The sequence below is a fragment of the Microcaecilia unicolor genome, chromosome 9, assembly GCF_901765095.1.
Source record: "Microcaecilia unicolor chromosome 9, aMicUni1.1, whole genome shotgun sequence".
NCBI lineage: Eukaryota > Metazoa > Chordata > Amphibia > Gymnophiona > Siphonopidae > Microcaecilia > Microcaecilia unicolor.
In genome coordinates, this window is record NC_044039.1 from 211159167 (window position 1) to 211182887 (window position 23721).

The 23721-nt window shown below is 45.7% G+C and overlaps 1 protein-coding gene across 1 annotated transcript in view; it reads right to left on the reverse strand.

Annotated features, from left to right (window-relative positions):
- Positions 1 to 9921, reverse strand: part of TTC8 (tetratricopeptide repeat domain 8) — a 65744-nt gene extending 55823 nt beyond the window's left edge. The window contains exon 1 of the mRNA XM_030213766.1: positions 9759 to 9921. Within this exon, the coding sequence (XP_030069626.1) occupies positions 9759 to 9860 (102 nt within the window). The 5' untranslated portion in view covers positions 9861 to 9921. The remainder of the gene's footprint in view (positions 1 to 9758) is intronic.
- Between the last annotated feature and the right edge of the window lie 13800 nt (positions 9922 to 23721).

Here is a 23721-nt window from a genome sequence, read left to right on the forward strand (position 1 = left end):
GAAGAGAGGCTGAGAAGGCTAGGGCTTTTCAGCTTGGAGAAGAGACGGCTGAGGGGAGATATGATAGAAGTGTATAAAATAATGAGTGGAATGGATCGGGTGGATGTGAAGCGACTGTTCACGCTATCCAAAAATACTAGGACTAGAGGGCATGAGTTGAAGCTACAGTGTGGTAAATTTAAACGAATCGGAGAAAATTTTTCTTCACCCAACGTGTAATTAGACTCTGGAATTCGTTGCCGGAGAACGTGGTATGGGTGGTTAGCTTGACGGAGTTTAAAAAGGGGTTAGATAGATTCCTAAAGGACAAGTCCATAGACCGCTATTAAATGGACTTGGAAAAATTCCGCATTTTTAGGTATAACTTGTCTGGAATGTTTTTACGTTTGGGGAGCGTGCCAGGTGCCCTTGACCTGGATTGGCCACTGTCGGTGACAGGATGCTGGGCTAGATGGACCTTTGGTCTTTCCCAGTATGGCACTACTTATGTACTTATGTACCCATCTCTGCCGAGTGCATGGAACTTTCTCCCGCATAGATTATATATTAGCAGACCAAAGGGTTTTTCCCTGGGTACTTGAAGCTGAAATTGGTCCTGAGGAAGTCTTGGATCATGCTTTAGTGTGGACTGATATAGAAGCCCCGGATTTCTTTCAGACTAAACCTGGGTGGCGGTTTCTGGCCTACTTATATCATAATATAGACTTTAAGAAATACTTTTACCTAAAGTGGAATGATTACGTACAATTTAATAAGGAGCATCTAGAGCAACAAACCCTTTTTTGGTCAGCAGCAAAAGCAGTGATGCGAGGAGAAGTGATAGCTTATGTCCATGCCCGTAATAAGAAAAACTCTGCAGCTATAGTATACTTAGAATCACAGTTAAGGAAAGCCAAGTCACGGTACATGCGGAGCCCAAATACTGTGACTCCAGAACAATTGCACACTGTTCAGGTGACACTTAATTCACTCCTCCATGAGCGGGCTACTCATTCTGTATTCTATTGTAAGTATAGGCTTCAGAGATTTGGTAACAGATCAGGACCTCTATTAAGTTTTCAACATTTTTATTGATGACAATCAAAATAAAATACATTCCACATCTGGCATAAATAAAATACCAACATAGCTTCAGGACCTTTATTAATGCGATTGGCAAAATCATGGGGGCCACGCAAAGTGATAACAGCAATTAGAGATCATAAAGGCTACATACGAAACAAAAGTGAGGAGATAGCAAAAAATTGTGAGAGAAAATCTTTGATAAATTGTATGATTCTCATAAAGCTCCAGATCCGGCCTCTTATTTGAACCAAGTTGGGCTTTCACAGTTAACCCCTCAGGAAATACAGGACTTGGAGGATCCCATAGACGGGAAAGAATTGCAGGAAGTGATCCGGTAATTACCTTTATTTTCAGCGTCTGGCCCAGACGGGTATACGGGAGAGTTCTATAAGATGTTGCCCCCCTCATTTTTAAAACCTCTCCATGCTTATTACGAACAAGTTATCACAGATGGCAAATTTCCTCCTCACTCAAATGCCGCCTTAATATCATTGATACCAAAACCGGGGCGCCTGGAACATCAGGCAAACTCTTATCGCCCTATCTCGCTTTTAAACGTAGAAGACCTTAAGATCCTAGCAAAAAATACTAGCAAACCGTATATCTAGGCTGCTCCCTTGATTGATAGGAGTAGAACAGGTGGGTTTTATCAAGTCTCGTCAGGCAGTTGGGAACGTTCGTCGCATGTTATTAGCAGGCCAACACAACGGCCCTATTATTTAGTCTTGACGCGGAAAAAGCCTTTGACAAAATGGGTTGGGACTACCTATTTGGTACTGTTCGCTATATGGGTTTTCAGGGATGGTTTTATAAAGGCAATACAGGTTTTGTATACAGACCCTGAAGCTTCTATATCGATAAATGTAGTACGTACAACCCCATTTAATATATCGCAAGACACATGTCAGGGATGCCCACTATCGCCCTTGTTATTTGTCATCTTGGTGGAACCTCTATTGCGAGCCCTGAAATTGGCGGGAGGGATTGCTGGAGGTAGGTGGGGAGATGGTGAAAGCTTTGGCATTTGCAGATGATTTAGTGGTGATAACAAGGAATCCTGAACGTTCACTAGACTGTATGCTAGTTGATTGGGGGTTTAGTCAATTTTCAGGATTTACATTAAACCTTCAAAATCACATGCTCTTTTAGTTCAGCAGGGTGGAACTGGTTGTTGGAGGGAAGGTTTCCCTTGTCCTGGGCGGGAGGCAGCCTTAAGTATTTGGGGATATACCTACCACGAGATTTGACTCAATTATATGTGAAAAATGTGTCTAAACTGCTCATAGATACCTGCAATAGATTGCAAATGTGGCAGGAATATCCTTTATCACTGTTAGGAAGAATAGCTTTATATAGCATGTTAATAATTCCCAAATGGCTATATGTTTTCCAAACTTTGCCATTATATCTCAAGCCAAAAGATTAAATACAATTAAACAAATACCTGCAATACTTTCAATGGCGGGGGAAGAAAGAAAGACTGCCCCTCAGCATTTTACAAGTGCCAGTTGAACATGGAGGATTGGGCCTTTTAAGCATACGTCATCTTACTGTAGCCAGTGGTATGAGGCACATCGCTGACTGGTATCGCTCCATGTCAGATTTCTCAGCTACTTCAATTGAAACGACATTAACTCAAAATACCCGCTTTAGCTGTTTACTGCATACCGGGGGCGGAAGCATACCCCCAGTGTTGCGATCTTCCTCAATATTTCCAACAGCTAAGGCAATACGGCGATGGATTTGAAGACACCATCATTTCTCAGCAAAGACTACTCCATATGTATCTATTTGTGACAATCCAAGATTCCCCCCTGGAGTAATATATAAAGCATTTCACAGATGGCGGCGGAAGGGGCTAGTTTATTTGACACATGCCTTGACGGAGGAAGGACGGCTTGAGCCTTTTGTGGAGTTGCAGAGGAAATTTTCACGGCCACTGTCTGATAACTTCCATTACCTCCAATTAAAACATTATATTGCCAGCTTGTCTTGGGAGGCATTGACCGAGGATGTGCAGGAGGAATTGGCTTCAGCGCTCTCCCTAGGTGCACAACAGAAAGTACCATTGCCCATACATGACAGGCCCATAAGAGACACTGCAATCGAATTAGACTTTTGTAAGTTTACCCAATTATGGAGTACAGATCTGGGGATATCTCTTCCAATAGAAGTGTTCAAGACCCATGTGTTATCTTTGCGCAGGACTTCCATGATAACGGCCCATTGGGAACTACAGTATAAGTTCATCTCTCCACGGCGGGCCTTCCATATGGGAATATCTGGCATTAATAATGAATTCGGTACGGGAGGGGGAGCCTTTGCCTCCTTCAATGAGGGAAGCTTGGTTGGCTGTCATCCCAAAGCCAGATAAGGATAAAACGGATTGTGCATCCTATCATCCCATCGCCATTTTATTTATTTATTTTTTATTTATTGCATTTGTATCCCACATTATCCCACCTATTTGCAGGCTCAATGTGGCTTACAGAGACCTGTTTTGGCGACGCCATTCCAGGATATCAAATACAATTGGTAATGCAAAAAGAATAAAGATAGGAAAAGAGATCTAAGCAGATAGTTATTGAAGGATGACTGTCAGAACAGGGTAGTTTGTTGAGGTGGTAAAAATTTTGGCAAAGGTACTGGCCAATCGTTTGGCAGGCATGCTTCCTGGTCTAAATATTTTTATTGGTTTTGTTATAAGAGAGAAAGTAACAACGAGTAACAATGTTTATCTAATACAGAATGTAGTGAAGTACAAATCTTCAGGTTCAATAACAGGAGCTTATATGAGAAAAACAGAGGAAGAGAAAAAAAACTGAGGATTTATTTAACACATAGAATAATTCATGCATATGTCACAAATACAAGATAACCTGCAATAGAAACACTACTCATCTTGCTATTGGGAAGTGTGACAATAGCAGAAACCATTTTTTCTTATACAAGACAAAGCGAGGTAAGCTTGAAATCATAAGTTCCACCATTCTTGATGAGTAGCTAGATGCAGAACTTTCCAATGTGAAAAAACTACCGTCAAAGCTAAAGAAAGCATGGTGTTGACAAGCATACGTTCATCGGAATTTAACATGCTTCCTAGTTTGATCCATCCGGACCAGGTAGGTTTTGTGGCAAAGAGGCAGGCCATGGATAATATTCGAAGAACACTAGATCTGCTTTATGTATCTCAGGTCTCGGATCTGCTGATGTGTCTCCTTGGATTGGACGCAGAAAAGGCCTTTGATAGGGTCCATTGGGGATACCTGGATAAGGCTTCGTTTGGGGTGGGTCCATTTTATTGTTTTTGGATTCAGGCTTTTTACACTTCCCCAAAGGCATGTGTGCCGAAGGGATCTGTACTGGGACCGGTGGTATTTAACATATTTATAAATGATCTGGAAATGAGAATGACAAGTGAGGTGATTAAATTTGTAGATAACATAAAACCATTCAAAGCTGTCAAAACACAAGCAGACTGTGGAAATTGCAGGAAGACCTTAGGAAATTGGAATACTGACTATCCGAATGGAAGATGAAATTTAATGTGGATAAAAGCAAAGTGATGCACATTGGGTAGAATAATCCAAATCATAGTTACCCGATCCTAGGGTCCACCTTAGGAGTCAGCACACAAGAAAAAGATCTAGGTGTCATTGTAGACAATACGATTAAATCTTCTGTACACTGTGCTGCGGTGGCCAAAAAAGCAAACAGGATGCTAATAATTATTAGGAAAGGGATGGTAAATAAGACCAAGAAGTAACTGAAGAAGGCAGGCTTGGGAACCTGCAGTAAAGAAACACACAATCAGGCTTGAGATCCTACAGTAAAGAAACCCACAATCAGGCTTGGGATCCTGCAGTAAAGATACCCACCCGTGGCTGTTACTGCATGGCTATCGGGCGTGGCCCCTATGGTGAAGGGGATGCTGGTTTCAATGTGATAACCAGTAATAGCTCAGCCATCATGGACCAACGCAATACATCACGCACACAAAATATAACATACTTTGACCTGAGTAAATGGCTACTTAATGGTGGAATTGCAAAACAAAAACATATTAGTGTTGTAGAGCACAATTTTCTCTTTCAGATGATATTGTTCACAAGCTGATTCAGGTAGACTCTTTTTTAATAATTGGCTTTGAACTTTGGTACATTTTACCATTTGCGCTGACAGTGCCAACTTTGAAGAGATCCTGCAGGGCGGTTATAGGTGCTGGTTAGTTGCAAATCTGGCAGTATTATGTCCTCAAGTCTGTGTCTTTGTTTGCATAGAAGTTGTTGCGGTCTGAATATTGGTCCAAATATGTTCCGATGAGTCGCGACCAATTTTGATGCACACTTTGAGTCAACTTGTTTGACTGGATTTTGCATCCATAATGTTAAAATGTATTTCATCGGAATTAGCATCAAAAACTGTACAGGATTTGAATTTTTTAGCCATTCTTACAAATGTGTTTGGATTTTATTAGACCCCAAAAATGGCATTTTGGTAAATGTCGCGCACTCATGGACTGACAACCTTTCAGAAAAGGGGGTCTAGATCTGCAACTATTGCAGCTAGAGACCTCAAATTTTGGGAAACTTCATTTAACACCTGACTCGCGCAACAGATAAAATTTGAACAAAATTGGAGACATGATGGTGGGAAGGTTTAGACCACTTGGCATGGAATGACCCTATTCTTTGTCTCCACCTCCTCCATTAGGAGGACGTTCCATGTATCTGCCAGCTTTTGGTACAGAAATATTTTCTTAGATTACTCCTTAATCTATTCCCTTTCAACTTCATCCCATGCCGCCTCATTCCAGAGATTCCTTACAGTTGAAAGAGACTTGCCTCCTATGCATTTATGCCACAGAGATATAGGTGTAATGAAACTCTGGAATTCGTTGCCAGAGAATGTGGCAAAGGCGGTTAGCTTAGCGGAGTTTTAAAAAGTTTGGACAGCTTCCTAAAGAAAAAGTCCACAGACCATTGTTAAATGGACTTGGGAAAAATCCACTATTTCTGGGATAAGCAGTATAGAATGTTTTGTACTTTTTTGGGATCTTGCCAGGTATTTGTGACCTGGATTGGCCACTGTTGGAAACAGGATGCTGGGCTTGAAGGACCTTTGGTCTTTCCCAGTATGGCAATACTTGTGTACTTATGTAGGTATCCACTCACAACAGGTCAATAGCTGGTTTAAGTTGGCACGCCTAAGTGCACCATGCAATGTGCACAACTGATAGTATTTTATAAGTTGTGTCTGTCGCTTGGTCACATACCCATGACCTAACCATGCTCCACCCATGTGTACGTCCCCATTGCTATACAGCTTTAGCATGTACCAATGCTGTAGCCATCTGGGGGCCTCAGGCCCCTCTGCTTTCCTGGCTGGTGAGGATGCCAAGCCCTGCCAGCCAAAGACCTGTCCTGCTTGAGTCATGCCTGCAGCAACACTTATTCCGAAGGCACGATTTGCCACTACTGCCGGCTCTCTCACAAATGCTCAGTTCAGGTCTGAGCATGCACGGAAGAGCCGGAATTAGCGGTGAAATGCACCTGCTGAATAAGTGCTGCTGCAGGCACGACTCAGGCCAGTGAGGTCTTTGGCTGGCAGCGCTTGGCATCCCAGTCAGCTGCCAAGGGTGGAAACCGGAGGGGGTACATAAGTACATAAGTAGTGCCATACTGGGAAAGACCAAAGGTCCATCTAGCCCAGCATCCTGTCACCGACAGTGGCCAATCCAGGTCAAGGGCACCTGGCACGCTCCCCAAACGTAAAAACATTCCAGACAAGTTATACCTAAAAATGCGGAATTTTTCCAAGTCCATTTAATAGCGGTCTATGGACTTGTCCTTTAGGAATCTATCTAACCCCTTTTTAAACTCCGTCAAGCTAACCGCCCGTACCACGTTCTCCGGCAACGAATTCCAGAGTCTAATTACACGTTGGGTGAAGAAAAATTTTCTCCGATTCGTTTTTAAATTTACCACACTGTAGCTTCAACTCATGCCCTCTAGTCCTAGTATTTTTGGATAGCGTGAACAGTCGCTTCACATCCACCCGATCCATTCCACTCATTATTTTATACACTTCTATCATATCTCCCCTCAGCCGTCTCTTCTCCAAGCTGAAAAGCCCTAGCCTTCTCAGCCTCTCTTCATAGGAAAGTCGTCCCATCCCCACTATCATTTTCGTCGCCCTTCGCTGTACCTTTTCCAATTCTACTATATCTTTTTTGAGATACGGAGACCAGTACTGAACACAATACTCCAGGTGGGGTGGGGGGAAGAAATGAATGCCTGCCCACACACACTGTGCTAGGCCCAACCAGAATTGGCCATCTAGCACTTACACCAGTAATTGCCAATTACTGACACCTCTGATGCACTTAAGTGTTGTTATTCTGTAATATATGCACTTAGCACCTAACACTAGATATTAGTGACAGCAAATAAACACCATGAGGCAATACCTCTTGTTTCTGTGTTACTAATTTTCAATACCTCAATCTCTAAGAATAAGACGGAGAGAAGCCACCAATTTATTTGGCTAACCTAAAAATTAAGTTAGTTGGATTTATATATTATTTTCATTAATAGCTCAAGGTAAGTTACATTAAGGCAGGACTACTCAATTCCTGTCCTCAAGGTCCACAGGCAGGCCAGGTTTTCAGGACATCCACAATTAATATTCATGAGAGGAATGTGAATGCACTGCCTCCCTTTTATGCAGAACTCTCTCATGCATGTTCATGGTGGATATCCCGAAAATCTGGCCTACCTGTTGACCTCGAGGACCGGAATTGAGTAACCTTGCATTCAGTTACTCTAGGGGAATTTCCCTGTCCCTAGAGTAGGGCTTCCCAAACTGAGTCACACAGGATGTATTTGGGGTTACGACTCAGCCTAGAAGTACACAGAGGTTGCGGACGTTGCAGTGGCTGTGACTATGGAGTCACAGGTCAAAAAATATCAGAGGCAATAGAGGACTAAGTCAGTGTTTCCCAAGACCGGTCCTGGAGTACCTCTTCCCAGTCAGGTTTTCAGGATAGCCACAATAAATATGCATGAAAGAGATTTGCATATAATGGAGGCAGTGTATGCAAATCTCTTTCATGTATATTCATTGTGGATATCCTGAAAACCTGAGTGGCAAGGGGTACTCCAGGACCGGACTTTGGAAACACTGGACAAAGTGACTTGCCAAAGATTATATATATACATATACACACATATTTTAACACTCAACACACCAAACATATAAATGGCAAGTGACTGACTCACCCGCAAATGCGCAGTAGAAACTTCCCTCTCTGTCCCACCCTCGCGTCAAGATGTGATGACGTCAGAGGGCGGAACAGAGAGGGAAACGGAGTCAGACGCTGCCTGCCGTTGCCGCCTGGAAAGTTGAAACGAACCAACATCGCCGGCGCACCAACCTCCACTACCCCATCCCCGATGTCATCGTAGCCGCTGCCTCTCCCGCCCCCCTGCACTGACATGAGAGCGCCTCTCACCTCTGTGTGGAAGCGCTGCAGGCAGCAGCAGAGCGATCTGCTGCTGCCTGCAGCGCTTTCACACGGACGTGAGAGGCGCTCTCATGTCAGTGCAGGGGGCCCGGCACAGAGGGGGGAGGGAGCGGCGGCGAGGAGGGTTGCTGGACATGGGGAGAGAGCAGGGCAGAGAGGAGGGTTGCTGGATATGGGGGAGGGCAGGGGAGAGAGCAAGGTTGGTGGACGGGCTGAGACCAGGGGAGCGAGGAGGGCTACTGGACATGGGGGGGAGGGCAGGGGAGAGAGGAGCAGGAGGGTTGCTGGACATTGGGGGGGGAGGGCAGGGGAGAGAGGAGCAGGAGGGTTGCTGGATATGGGGGGGAGGCCAAGGGAAAGAGGAGGGTTGCTGGATAAGGAGAGAGGGCAGGGGAGAGAGCATGGTTGGTGGACGGGGGGGGGGAGGACAGGGGATACAGGAGGGCTGCTGGACATGGGGGGGGAGGGCGGGGGAGAGAGCAGCAGGAGGGTTGCTGGACATGGGGGGGAGGCTAAGGGAAAGAGGAGGGTTGCTGGATATGGGGAGAGGGCAGGGGAGAGAGCAAGGTTGGTGGACGGGCTGAGGCCAGGGGAGCGAGGTGGGCTGCTGGACATTGGGGGGGGGGGGGGGAAGGCAGGGGAGAGAGGAGCAGGAGGGTTGCTGGACATGGGGAGAGATCAGGGCAGAGAGGAGGGTTGCTGGATATGGGGGAGGGCAGGGGAGAGAGCAGGGTTGGTGGATGGGCTGAGACCAGGGGAGAGAGGGGGGCTACTGGACATGGGGGGGGGGGGAGGGCAGGGGAGAGAGGAGCAGGAGGGTTGCTGGACATGGGGGGGAGGCCAAGGGAAAGAGGAGGGTTGCTGGATATGGGGAGAGGGCAGGGGAGAGAGCATGGTTGGTGGACGGGGGGGGGGGGGGGGGGGGAGGACAGGGGATACAGGAGGGCTGCTGGACATGGACAGGGGAGAGAGGAGGTTTGCTGGACATGGATGGATGGAGGTGAGAATTATTACATTTTTGCAAAACACAAATTTCCCCGTTTTAACGGGCTTAACGGCTAGTTCAGAAATAAAAGAGCAGAGTCCCTAATGTAGGCCCTTGGGCCCCCTACATATATTGCTGCTGCAGATACTCCCAGGCCAACCTAGTTCATGTCTCTCTCTCTACCTGATCGCAAGGCGTCTCCTCCAGAATCCGGCTGCAGACCTCAGAGCACAGCTGGAACTTCCTACGCCTGAAATAACTCCAAGCCTGGAGCAGCGGATCCATGTCCAGGCCCACCCCTCCCCCCGGGCTGCGGTGCCTCTTTCTTCCACTCCCCAGAGTGCCAGATCGGCAACCTGGACCTGTGGCGTCCTCAGTGCCCAGCAACCCCTCAGTAGGGGCCTGTCAGACAGGCACTCATGCACCGCCTGCAAAACTATAGATTTTTTTTAAAGCATGAAAGAATAAAAGCAAAGCGGGAGACCCCTCTCTGCTACTCCTTACGAACCTTAAACAAAAAAAAACCCTAATAACTCGTATTACATTAATATTACGAAATATACGAAGTGCAAAATGAAGCAGGCAGTGGTTAAGACCGCCAAGGGAGAATCTGTTAGGACCCTTGCACCAGCCCTTTTCTATGAGGTTTGATCGAGAACAGGAGGCGGCATGATGTCACAAAGTTGAAGGCACTTATTTGGTTAATCTCTGTTTCCCCTTCCGCGGGCAGCCGTCGTTCTGCGTACACTGAAAACAAAGCCAACAAACCTATGATGAGCTGCTGCATTTACGTTGTCGTTCTTTATTGTTGGCAGGGGCGTAGCCAGACAACAGATTTTGGGTGGGCCTAGGCAAGAAATGGGTGGGCACCAAGTGTTCTCCCCCCCTAAAAAAAAAATATCAGCTGGTGGGAAAACGCTTCTTTCCACCTTGGCAGCAGGAATGCACGGAAAACTGAGCATGCACAGGTGCCGGTGTTGTGGAGAGTAGCATTTTCGTTACCTTCAGGGGGAAATCTTCAGCTGGTGGAACTTGGGATTCCCACCAGTTACCACTAAACATGTGCTACTGTTGGGTGGGCCTGAGCCATAAATGGGTGGGCCAGCCCACCTGTGGCTACGCCACTGATTGTTGGTAGCATTTTTCTTTAATCTTATATTTTCAAACATGCCAGCTTGTGCAGCATACGGATGTACACTGAGGAAATTTAATAACGGAATAACTTTTCATAGGCAGAGTAGTAATTTGTTGTAAATCGTAATCAGTGTGTCATTTGGAGGGGCTGGTTATACGGATACTCTCTAGCATGATATATTCATGCAGATATTTTTTTTCTCCTGTAAAGGGCCACTAAAACAGACATCATGTTATGAGAATCAGGTGCTAAACATTCAGATTTTCTAATTATCTATTTTTTTATTTACTTATTTATGGCAGTTATATCCCACATTATACTTGATTTATGTTGAAAACCTGGGAGTATTTAACATTTTTTTTTATTCCTGTGTCTAGATCAAAAGAGAAAAATGGTATGTGGGAACTTGCTCCTTTTGTTTTGTGGAATGCAGTAGTATATCATAAAAATGCGCTTAATATTATTTATTACTACTATTTAAAATAAATAATGGGGGCAGGGCTACCTTCATGCAGAAGTCCACAGTCACTCTAAATGTGCCAACATTTTCCAGTTCTGTGAAGTATATTTATTTCTTCCAGTCAGTTTTCAACAGCATTTTCTCAGTTATTACCCAACTGCAAACACAATTATAATACTAACTAATCAGGGCCCTGTTTACTAAGCCACGCTGTAGGCGAGCTAGTGTTTTTAGCATTCGTTAAAAATTTGTGCACGCTAACGCTAGAGACACCCATATGGGTATCTCTAACGTTAGCACGTGCTAATTATTAGTACACGCTAAAAATGCTAGCACACCTTAGTAAACAGGGCCCTAAGTTTGGGATGTTACTGAATTATATTATTCTGTCTCACTGTATTTCCAGTTTTGGCACAGTATAAATCATCACAAGGACAAAATATAAGAAAACCAATAGACTGCATTAGGGGCTTATAGCATTAAAGAAAATACTCATTTTTATTATTTTGTCTTATGAAAACCACTTGTCCCTGAAACATGCTCAAAACAGAATAATACATTTGTACAAAATAGATGAGGGGAAGATGTGATTCCATGTGCCCCAATGAAAGGAAAATGTAATTTTACTTCCAATCTTTATAACACCAAACTTCCCAAGGCAGATAACAACAACAGTTAAGATTAACACATCAGTAAATGGGATATTCTCACTGAAATTTGGCCATATATTACTGTATTTATAGAACAGTGTAGAAAAAGGAGCACAAAATATAGCCTTTATTAGTGCTGTTTCCACCAGCTACAATAAGTTTTGAAGCTGTTTTAGCGATATTCAGTTTAGACTTCATGATATGTATATCTACATATGGGACGCTTTCAAATAAATTGAAAAGCTGTCAAATAAGTAAAAAAAAAAGTTTGTTCTCCACCTTTTAGCCTATCCAACTGGAACAGCTTTTGACTTTTGAAAGATGGACCATTTGTGTATTATTTTTCTACTAGCCGTTAAGCCCGTAAAAACGGACGAGATTTCCAGCTACCCTCCTCACCGCCACTCCCTCCCCCCTCCGTGCCGGGCCCCCTGCACTGACCTGACAGTGCCTCTCACCTCCGTGTGAAAGCGCTGCAGATCGCTCTGCTGCTGCCTGCAACGCTTCCACAAGGAGGTGAGAGGCGCTGTCAGGTCAGTGCAGGGGGCCCGATACGGAGAAGGGCGGGAGCGGCGGCGGAGATGGGGGGGAGGGGGAGGTTGGTGCGCGCGATGTTCGTTTCCAGGCGGCAGCGTCCGACAGTGACTCCGACTCCGTTTCCCTCTCTGTTCCGCCCTCTGATGTCATCACGTCTTGACGCGAGGGCAGGACAGAGAGGGAAGTCTCTACTGTGCATTTGCAGGTGAGTCGGTCACTTGCCGTTTATATGTTTGATACTATTCTATAGAATACAGTAATACATGGCCAAATCTTAGTGTATCCTGTTGGGTTCATCTTAACTGTTGTAATCTGCTTTGGGAAGCCTGGTGTTATAAAGATGGAATATATTGAAATTAAATGGAAGTAAAATTAAACTCTCACATCATTGGGGCACATGGAATCACATCTTCACTTCATCTCTTTTGTAGAAGTTTACATTTTGTATACACAAATAGATTATTCTGTTTTTAGCATGTTTCAGGGACAAGTGGTTTTATAAGTCAAAATAATAGAAATAAATATTTTGTTTCATGCAGATCTCTGGTTTCTTTAGACGTAACTAAATGGGCTATGTGCCCCTAATGCAGTCCATTGGTTTTCTTATATTATTTTCTTATGATGACATATCCTGTGCCATAACTGAAAACTCTTTAACACTTCTATCTGATCAATAATAAAAGGAGCTCAATGTGACCACTGTCCACCCTAAAAGGTTGTTTTGTGGCTGTACATGAGGAATGCTGATATTGCATAAATAAGTGTGTGCTTTTGTTCCTAGTCATGCATCAAAGATTATCTACACATGGGGCCCTGTTTACTAAGCAGCGTTATAGGCACGTTAAACATGTACATGCCTACAATATCCCTATAGGTGCCTCCATGGTTAGTGCGTGCGCTGTGTAGGTGTGCTAAAAACACTAATGCACCTTAGTAAACAGGGCCCATGGTAAGCTTTGACATAAATAAAAAGCCTGTCAAATAAAACCACTTACACACATAGGCAGTCACAAGCATTTGCTATTGTTTTTATATAGAAATCTCTTTATTATCATCATAAGCAAAAATAAAGGAATATAGGGCTGGATTCTATATATCACGCCTAAAAAATTGGTGCCGAAAAAAAAATATGCCTAGGTGTATTCTACAAAGTGCACCTAAATTTAGTCATACTTTATAGAATATGCCTACATTTCGGCGGTTTATAGAATATGCTGAGTACCTATCTGCATGGATCTATGTCGGTGATATTGGGTCTCCACTGCACACCATTCACTGTTGCTGAAAAGCTAAGTACCAACTTTGAATGTAAAGATAAAATAAGAGAGACTGAAATAATTGATATGAAGAAATGCTACAAGTAAAAAAAAAATCAAAACTTGGGATCGATGAGGATTTCGCTACCGCCTCTTTTCAAAATGCTTGGCTCACAATAGCCATTATAGAGGTCGGTATGATAATCTGAGGACCCTATAGTGAACGCCTCTGAGCTACTAGATTTAATGAGGAGATAATTGAAGCTGAGTATATTGAAAGCGAATGTATTCCTATGGGCATCTCTAGCGCTTAGCGTCACCTATTTTTGGCGCATGCTAAAAACGCTAGCGTGCCTTAGTAAAAGACCACAGTAAAGGAGAAATTAGACCTTACCTGCTAATTTGCTTTCCTTTAATCCCTCCGGACCGGCCCAGGATTGGACTGATGGGTTGTGCACGCCTACCAGCAGGTGGAGACTGAGAAAAAAACTCTGACTCTAGCGAGCCAATAGGAGCCCTGGTCATGTGACCCTAGCCTCAGTATTTTCATAACAAAGCAGAAAGAACAAACAGTCTGTGCCTCAAGGAATTCAAGCAGCCAGAGAGCACTAGTAAGTACGTGCTCTTATTATAATGGCTCACCGAGTACCCTAACCAGAGCATCGGTATGGCCAGATTATCCTGGCTCACCACGTACTCTAACCAGAGCAGCGGTATGGCCTTATCACAATGGCTCACCGAAAACCCTAACAAGAGAATCGGTATGGCCTTATCACAGTGGCTCACCGAATACCCTAACCAGAGCATCGGTATGGCCCAATCATTGTGGCTCACCACGTACTCTAACCAGAGCAGCGGTATGGCCTGCATAGAAAATGCATCATCTTTTTTTTTTTTTTTTTTTTTAAACTTGCAAACAAAACAGCTCTGCAACCAACAATTGAACATAGAAACTTAGACAGAAATATAGAACACGGGAGGGGCCTGGGCCGGTCCGGAGGGATTAAAGGAAAGCAAATTAGCAGGTAAGGTCTAATTTCTCCTTCCTTAGCATCCCTCCGGACCGGCCCAGGATTGGACTGATGGGACGTAACAAAGCAGTAGTCCTACGGGAGGGACCCCAGCAGACCCGCTGAAATCACTCGCGACGCAAAAATCGCCTCCTGCCGACACTGCACATCAAGCCTGTAATGCTTAGAAAACGAATGGAGAGAGGACCAAGTTGCTGCCTTACAAATCTCCGCTGGTGGAACCAATGAACACTCGGCCCAGGACGCCGCTTGCCCTCTAGTTGAATGAGCTTTAACAGAGTTCGGGACAGCTTTACCTGCCAAAAGGTAGGCTGACCCTATCATCTCCTTGATCCACCTAGATAATGTGGGCTTAGAAGCCGCCAGCCCCTTACGGTGACCGGCCAACAGTAGAAAAAGACGGTCCATGCGTCGAAAATCTTCCGTAACTGCGAGATACCGCTTAAGCACTCTTTTAACATCCAGAGTATGTAACTGTCGCTGTTCCTGCGTCCCTGAGGCCGATCCCAAAACAGGAAGAAACACTGACTGGGACAGATGAAAACGGGATACCACTTTAGGCAAAAAGGAGGGAACCGGATGAATAACCACACGCTCCTTGGAAAACTGCAGAAAAGGAGGTCTGCATGAAAAAGCTTGCAACTCTGAGACTCTCCGAGCCGATGCAATAGCCACCAAAAACACTGTCTTAAGCGTTAGATCCTTCAAAGAACATGCTTGCAAAGGTTCAAAAGGTGGTTTCGTGAGAGTCGAAAGAACCAGATTAAGATCCCAAGATGGAAAGACTGATCTTACCGGAGGACGAAGAAGGCTGACTCCCTTTAAAAAACGAGCCACTTCGGGAAGACAGGAGAAAGATTTACCTCGAATCCGACCTCTAAAGCAGGAAAGAGCTGCCGCTTGCACCTTAAGAGAAGAAAGAGACAGCCCTTTATCCAACCCTCGCTGTAGAAAATCCAACATCTGAGGCACAGATGCTCGAAACGGAAGGATGTCAGCCTCTGCACACCAGGCCTCAAAAATTCTCCAAGTACGAATATAGTTTAGCGAAGTGGAACGTCGACGAGACCTAAGCATGGTGGAAATCACCGGTCCTGAAAAACCCCGTTTAGCTAAACGGGCTCGTTCAAGAGCCAAGCCGTAAGACAAAATCGACCCGGATCTGGATGTGGAACTGGCCCTTGAACCAGCAAAGTCCTGTGAACTGGGAGCCGAAGAGGAGGCGCCACCAATAGCCGCTGTAGATCCGCGTACCAAGGACGCCGCGGCCAATCCGGTGCTACCAAAACTACCGGTCTTCCGTGATCTTCGATCATCTGTAGGAGACGGCCTATTAGCGGCCACGGAGGGAACGCGTAAAGAAGGTCGGAGGGCCACTGTTGCAAGAGAGCGTCTACCCCTGCCGCTCTTACATCCTTTCGACGACTGAAGAAACGAGGGACTTTCGTGTTGAGATTGGATGCAAACAGATCTAGAACTGGAGTGCCCCAGCGCTCCACTATCAACCGAAACGCCTGATCGCTGAGCGACCACTCCCCGGGATCGAGAGTGTGGCGACTGAGAAAGTCGGCTTGAACGTTTTCCACTCCGGCCACATGCGATGCTGAAATGGCCGAGAGGTGAATCTCCGCCCAGGCGAGGAGACTCTCCGCCTCCCGACACAATAGACGACATTTCGTTCCCCCCTGACGGTTGACATAGGCCACTGCCGAGGCATTGTCCGACAGAACTCTGACCGCTTTGCCTATTAGTAGAGGCCTGAAGTGCTGCAGGGCCAACCGGATCGCTCTGGTCTCCAACAAATTGATTGATTGAACTGCTTCCAGTTGAGACCAAAGACCCTGGGCCCACTGCCCCAGGCAATGCGCTCCCCAGCCTCGGAGACTGGCATCTGTTGTTAACGGTATCCAGCGAGGAGATTCCAAAGGCATGCCTACTGTGAGATTCTTCATCCGCAGCCACCAAAACAGCGAGCTGCGCTCTCTGTTGCGGAGAGGCAGACGCTTCCATAGTGACTCCCTCTGAGCGGACCAACGCGATAGAAGAGACCACTGAAGAGGCCTCATATGGAGTCTGGCCCAGGGTACTACTTCTATGGTGGCTGCCATGGATCCGAGAATCTGAAGATAATCTCGAGCACACGGATGCTGCTGTTGAAGAAAGGCCCGAATCTGAGACTGCAGTTTTTGAATCCTGGCCTGCGGTAGAAACACTCGGCCTTGTGTCGTGTCGAACGTGACGCCCAAATACTCCAGAGATTGAGAAGGAACCAACCGACTCTTTGACACATTTACTACCCAACCTAGAGACTGCAAGAACTGCATCACTCGTTCTGTGACACGACAACTCTCGTGATAAGACTTTGCTCTGATTAACCAGTCGTCTAGATATGGATGAACCAGAATCCCTTCCTTCCTGAGGGCCGCAGCCACCACGACCATAACTTTGGTGAAAGTGCGGGGAGCCGTCGCCAAACCGAAGGGCAGAGCACGAAACTGGTAATGCTGCCCTAGAATTGCAAAGCGCAAGAACTTGTGGTGAGCCGGACGAATGGGAATATGCAAATAAGCCTCTGTGAGATCCAAGGCTGTCAAATACTCTCCCTGGCGCACTGCGACTATGACTGATCGCAGGGTCTCCATCCGAAAACTTGTGACTCTGAGAGCGCGATTGACCGGCTTGAGGTCCAAGATAGGGCGAAAAGAGTCTTCCTTCTTGGGAACTACAAAATAAATGGAATACCGGCCTTGCCTGTACTCGGAAGGAGGGACTGGACAGATAGCGTGAAGATCTAACAGCCTCTGTAGAGTCTCCCGAACTGCCCTCACCTTGAGAGGAGAACGACAGGGAGACTCCAGAAAGGCGTCTGCAATAGGCCTTGCGAACTCTAAGGCATAACCGTCTCGTATAACTTCCAAGACCCACTGATCTGAAGTTATGTGGGCCCACCTCTGATAGAACTGAGAAAGACGAGCTCCGACAGGCACCAGAGGAGAGGCCCTCGCCCCTTCATTGGGAAGGACGGGTCTGTGATCTAAAACCTGGAGAGGAGAAACTCGCTCCTCTGCGAGTACCCCGAAAGGACTGTGTCCTATTGTAGAACCGAGATTTATGAGGTTGAAAACCCCGACCAGTCTGAAATCTACGGAAACCTCTACCTGGACCTCTACCAGAGAAGGAACCTCGACCGGACAGGCGGGGTCTATCTTGCGGCAATCGAGGAACTTTAGCATCTCCTAAGGAATTAACCAACTTATCCAATTCTTCCCCAAACAAAAAGGACCCCTTAAATGGAAACTTGCTCAATTTGGATTTGGAGGCCGCATCCGCCGACCAACCTTTCAACCACAGCGACCGGCGAGCAGCGACTCCCAACGCCAAAGACTTAGAAGATGCTCGCAACAAATCATATAAGGCATCCGCCAGAAACGCCGCTCCCGTTTCAATCCTAGCCACCTCTAGATCAATAGCTTGAAGATCATCCGAAGTCCTGTCCAGAACTCTCTCTGCCCACCTAAAACAGGCCCTAGCCACTAAGGACCCACAAATGGCAGCCTGTACTGCCAAGGAAGAAACATCAAAACTATTCTTGAGCAGAGAATCCAGGCGTCTGTCCTGAACATCCCTAAGAGCTGTTCCGCCATCTACGGGGACTGTATTCCGCTTATTCACCGCCGACACCACGGCATCCACGACCGGCACCTTAAGCAAAGACTTATCCACTTCAGGGACCGGATAGAGACGAGACATAGATCTGGACTGCCGGAAAACCGCATCTGGGGACTCCCATTGCGCTTTAATAACATCCCAAATATCCTGGTGCATAGGAAAAGTCTTGGTAGCAGACCTAGAGCCTTTAATCAAGAAATCGACCTTACGGACTGCCGAAGCTGGCTGTAAATCTTCAAAGTTCAAAGTAGAAGACACCATAGAAATTAGCTCCTGCAAATCATCCTTATGGAAAACTCTGGCTACAGCAGGATCTTCTCCCTGAGCAAAAGAAGTAGCCTCAGGATCTGGAGAAGAAGATTCCTCCCAGATATGTTCCGCCAGATCTTCCTCTTCTTCTAAGAAGGGCATTTCCTGCTCATGAACTGACTCCAAATGCTCCCGCCAATCTCCCTCCCTAGATCTCTTAGAGGGAGGGGGAGCAGCCATACTCAAAGGCCCTAGCTCAGCTGAAGAATCCCCTTTCTGCAGCAAAAAAGCTTGATACATCTGGAGCACAAACTCAGGAGGAAACCCCCCTGCCTGAGTAGGCCCAGCCTGCATCAGTGCTCCTGCAGAAAAAACATCCAACGGAGGTACCGAAAGCCCTGCAGGCTGCGAGGGAGAAGGAGAGGGCGAATTCAAAATGGCCGCCGTTCGCGCCAAAACCGGCCTTCCGGAGTCCGGGGGCGCGCCTGACCCTTCTGCAACCACGGGATCAGAGCGCGCCGGTGAAGAGACCGAACCAGCTGACTGAACCGCTGCCGGCAAAACCGGACCCGACGCTCCCGCTAGCGCTGTACAATACTTACAAGCGCCTGAAGATGAAACCCCCCGACGCTGACAAACGGAGCAGCGCTTAAGTTTTTCCGACATCGCTGACGCGCGCGTGCCCACGCGTGCGCGCGCGTACCCAATTCGCGCCGAAACTGTACTTTTTTTTTTTTTTTTCCTAAACAGCGCTTCAATTAACAACACAAATCCCCCGAAAACAAATAGAAAAGGGAGCCAGGCCAGGCAAAGAAAAAACTGTGCTCTTTATGGTTCTCTGCTGTGGAAACGCTAATCAGCCACACCACACACACTTGACAGTAACAGAGCTGCCTGCTCGTTTAATCAAAGGGGACTGAAGAGATCATAAGTACATAAGTACATAAGTAGTGCCATACTGGGAAAGACCAAAGGTCCATCTAGCCCAGCATCCTGTCACCGACAGTGGCCAATCCAGGTCAAGGGCACCTGGCACGCTCCCCAAACGTAAAAACATTCCAGACAAGTTATACCTAAAAATGAGGAATTTTTCCAGTCCATTTAATAGCGGTCTATGGACTTGTCCTTTAGGAATCTATCTAACCCCTTTTTAAACTCCGTCAAGCTAACCGCCCGTACCACGTTCTCCGGCAATGAATTCCAGAGTCTAATTACACGTTGGGTGAAGAAAAATTTTCTCCGATTCGTTTTAAATTTACCACACTGTAGCTTCAACTCATGCCCTCTAGTCCTAGTATTTTTGGATAGCGTGAACAGTCGCTTCACATCCACCCGATCCATTCCACTCATTATTTTATACACTTCTATCATATCTCCCCTCAGCCGTCTCTTCTCCAAGCTGAAAAGCCCTAGCCTTCTCAGCCTCTCTTCATAGGAAAGTCGTCCCATCCCCACTATCATTTTCGTCGCCCTTCGCTGTACCTTTTCCAATTCTACAATTCTACTATATCTACTATATCTGTGGCAGAGAAACCAATTTAGCCTCTTTTTACTTCTGGCTGCCTCTCCCCAAAGGTAAAATGCCCTTGCTAATCAAAGGGCTACCCTTCCCTTTGAAATTGAATTAGATAATAAGGGAGGAGGGGAGGAACAAGGGGGGAGGGACCCGGGACACCCGAGTTTTCACCCCTGAGGCTGAAAGTCAACCAAACTGAAAAGAACACCTAACAAGCCTCAAAGAATTCCTGTGGCACAGAATAAAGGCAGACTAAAGCCAACAATAAAGAAAAAGCTGAAAGACAATATAGAGAGACTAATGGGCTCACTCCTACCTGCTGGGAGACTGAGAAATACTGAGGCTAGGGTCACATGACCAGGGCTCCTATTGGCTCGCTAGAGTCAGAGTTTTTTTCTCAGTCTCCACCTGCTGGTAGGCGTGCACAACCCATCAGTCCAATCCTGGGCCGGTCCGGAGGGATGCTAAGGAAGGTGTGTTTTCCTTAAGCAGTTGTACTAGGCAATGACTTAATTTTGTTCTGCTTTACTGTGTTGAATTTTCTTTCCTTTTATATATGATCTGCCTTGCCTGCATGAAGATTCTATATTTGATGTAGCGAAAAATGCGGTCACGTAGAATGAACACAAATTAAATTTGTGGTTCAAAGTAATTCTTCAGGGAAAAATAAATTGAACCCTTACGTCTACAGAATACATTAGAAGTTCTGGCAGAGACCCATTTGTCAAGTATGCATTCTTCCCAATTAATATTTCCAAACTAATAAAGTGCCTTTGATTATTTGGAAATGTTCATTGGGAAGAATGCATACTTTGTGTATGGGTCTCTGCCAGAACCTCTAATGTATTTCAGTAACATAATTAAATGAAATAACTTCTTCTGAAGGATATAGGTACATGTGGAGATGGAGGAGATTACTTGTGGGGGTGGGCAAAATTTCTGTCCCTGTGCTGGTTGGAAGGTGGGAAGTGGAGTTTGAGAATGAGAGAGTAGCTGGACTGGGACTGTGGATCTGAGTTTCAGATACAGAGAAAGAGATACCAAACAGGGACAGATGGGCAGGGTGATGCATGTGAGTTGTTGAGTGTCTGCCTCTTCCAGTTTGCCTCTCACCCCACAAGGAGGCCGATGCTCAATGCCAGGCACTAAAGCCCACAACATAAAACCCCATAGCACTATGATATTGCAGAAAAAATAGCTAAGCAATGCTCAAAAGAAATGTTATGCAAATGATATGTACGGTTAATTGTATATAAGTATTGCCACACTGGGACAGACCAAAGGTCCATCAAGCCCAGTATTCTGTTTCCAACAGTGGCCAATCCAGGTCACAAATACCTGGCAAGATTCCAGAAAATACATTTTATGCTGCTTATCCCAGAAATAAGCAGTGGATTTTCTCCAAGTCCAATTTAATAATGGTCTATAGACTTTTCCTTTAAGAAGCCGTCCAGACCGTTTTTAAACCTCGCTAAGCTAACTGACTTTACCATGTTCTCTGGCAATGAATTCCAGAGTTTAATTACACGTTGAGTGAAGGAAGATTTTCTCTGATTTGTATTAAATGTACTACTTTGTATCTTCATCGCATGCCTCCTAGTATTTTTGGAAAGAGTAAACAAACGATTCACGTCTACCCATTCCACTCCACTCATTATTTTATAGACTTCTATGAATGCCAGTAACTTCAGGATCTTTGATATAGTGCTGTTGAAAATCACTGTTCATGTGGTCAACAAGAAGATGCTGGACTGGGGAGCTAGTGCTGACTGAGAGCCAAATATTAAAATACGGTACCTGCATATATTTCTGTTTGATATTTTGTATTATTTTGCTGTGCATTGCTTTGATGTTTGTTACATAATTCCCTGAAGTACCTATAGTGTACATAATGCCATCAGTAATAAAGGTACTGGGGGAAACAGCTGGTAGACAGTGAATGGGTCCTTCCCTGCTGTGTTCAAAATGGATGTGCAGCAATTTTGATTATGCCGCACGTCCATTTTCGGCAAAAGAAAAAGGCCTTTTTTACAGATGCGCCTACACTACCGCAAGCCATTTTTCAGCGCATCTTAGTAAAAGGACCCCTAAATGCTTCAATCTGAGTTGATATTGGCCAGTCTATTCTAAAGATACAGACAAAAAACACCATCGAAGGTGTTTCCAAGTATAACTGAACAATCAGTTATACTTGCACAATAGACTGGAAAAGCCAGACGATGAAAAAACTCTTCACGTAGAGGTACAAACCTCTTTCAATTTGTTTTGTGTTCGCTGTGATGCTGTTAAAGTCACTACCCACTATAATATTCATGCCAGACAAACCAAGTAAAGTAGTGAAAATTTTTTTCTTGGGTCATTTGGTCAGCGGCATACTGAGGGTGGTGCTGTGGGGGCGGTCCGCCCCAGGTGCACGCTGCAGAGGAGGTGCAGGAAGCAGCCGCACAGCTGTCGGCTCCACCAGGTCCCTGCTCCCTCTTACGTTACTTCCTGTTCTGGGGCAGAGAGAGCAGGGACCTGGCGGAGCCGACTGCTGCATGGCTGCTCCCAGCACCCCAGGAGGTAAGAGCAATGCACTGGGGGGGGGGGGTTTGAGATGATACGCTGGAGGGGGGGATGCTGCTGCATACAGGGGGTGACGCTGCACCTGGGGGGGGGCGCTGCATCGGGGGTGAGGGGGGGTGCGCAGCGGCAATCTGATCAGGGTGGCAGCCAACCAAGGAACACCACTGCATTTGGTAAATAGTGGCAGTATTTTAAAGGTTCCTCAAAACATCTCCCTTAAACTACTATCCACCTGCCATTATGATCTTTGATCACAATGTGTTCCTCAAAAACGACCTGTTTGTGAATAAGGATAGCTACTTCTGCCCTCCTGCTTACCGAGCAAGATGAACAGAAACATTTACCAACCCATTCTTGCACCAGTCTTCTGTGCTCTGTATCATTTAAATGGGTTCCTGCAGCATTGTTATTCCAGCACCCATTCTTTTCAGAGCTGTGAGGCCTTTTTTTCTTTTTATAGGTGAGCCTAGGCTACGGATTAAGAACATAAGAATAGCCATACTGGGTCAGACCAATGGTCCATCTAGCCCAGTATCCTGCTTCCAATAGTGGCCAATCCAGGACACAAGTACCTGACAGAAACCCAATTGGTAGCAACATTCCATGCTACCAATTCCGGAGAAAAGTCACTTCCCCCATGTCCATTTCAATAACAGACAACTGACTTTTCCTCCAGGAACTTGTCCAAACCTTTTTTTAAACCTAGATACGCCGACCGCTGTTACCACATCCTCCGGCAACGAGTTCCAGAGCTTAACTATACTTTCAGTGAAAAAATATTTCCTCCTATTTGTTTTAAAAGTATTTCCATGTAATTTCATTGAGTGTCCCCTAGTCTTCGTACTTTTTGAGAGTGTGAAAAATTGATTAACTTTTACCTGTTCTACACCACTCAGGATTTTGTAGACCTCAATTATGTTACCCCTCAGCCATCTCTTTTCCAAGCTGAAGAGCCCTAACCTCTTTAGCGTTTCCTCACATGAGAGGATTTAGTCACTCTTCTTTGAACCTTTTCTAATTCCGTTATATCTTTTTTGAGATACAGTGACCAGAACTGAAGGCAATACTCAAGGTGAGG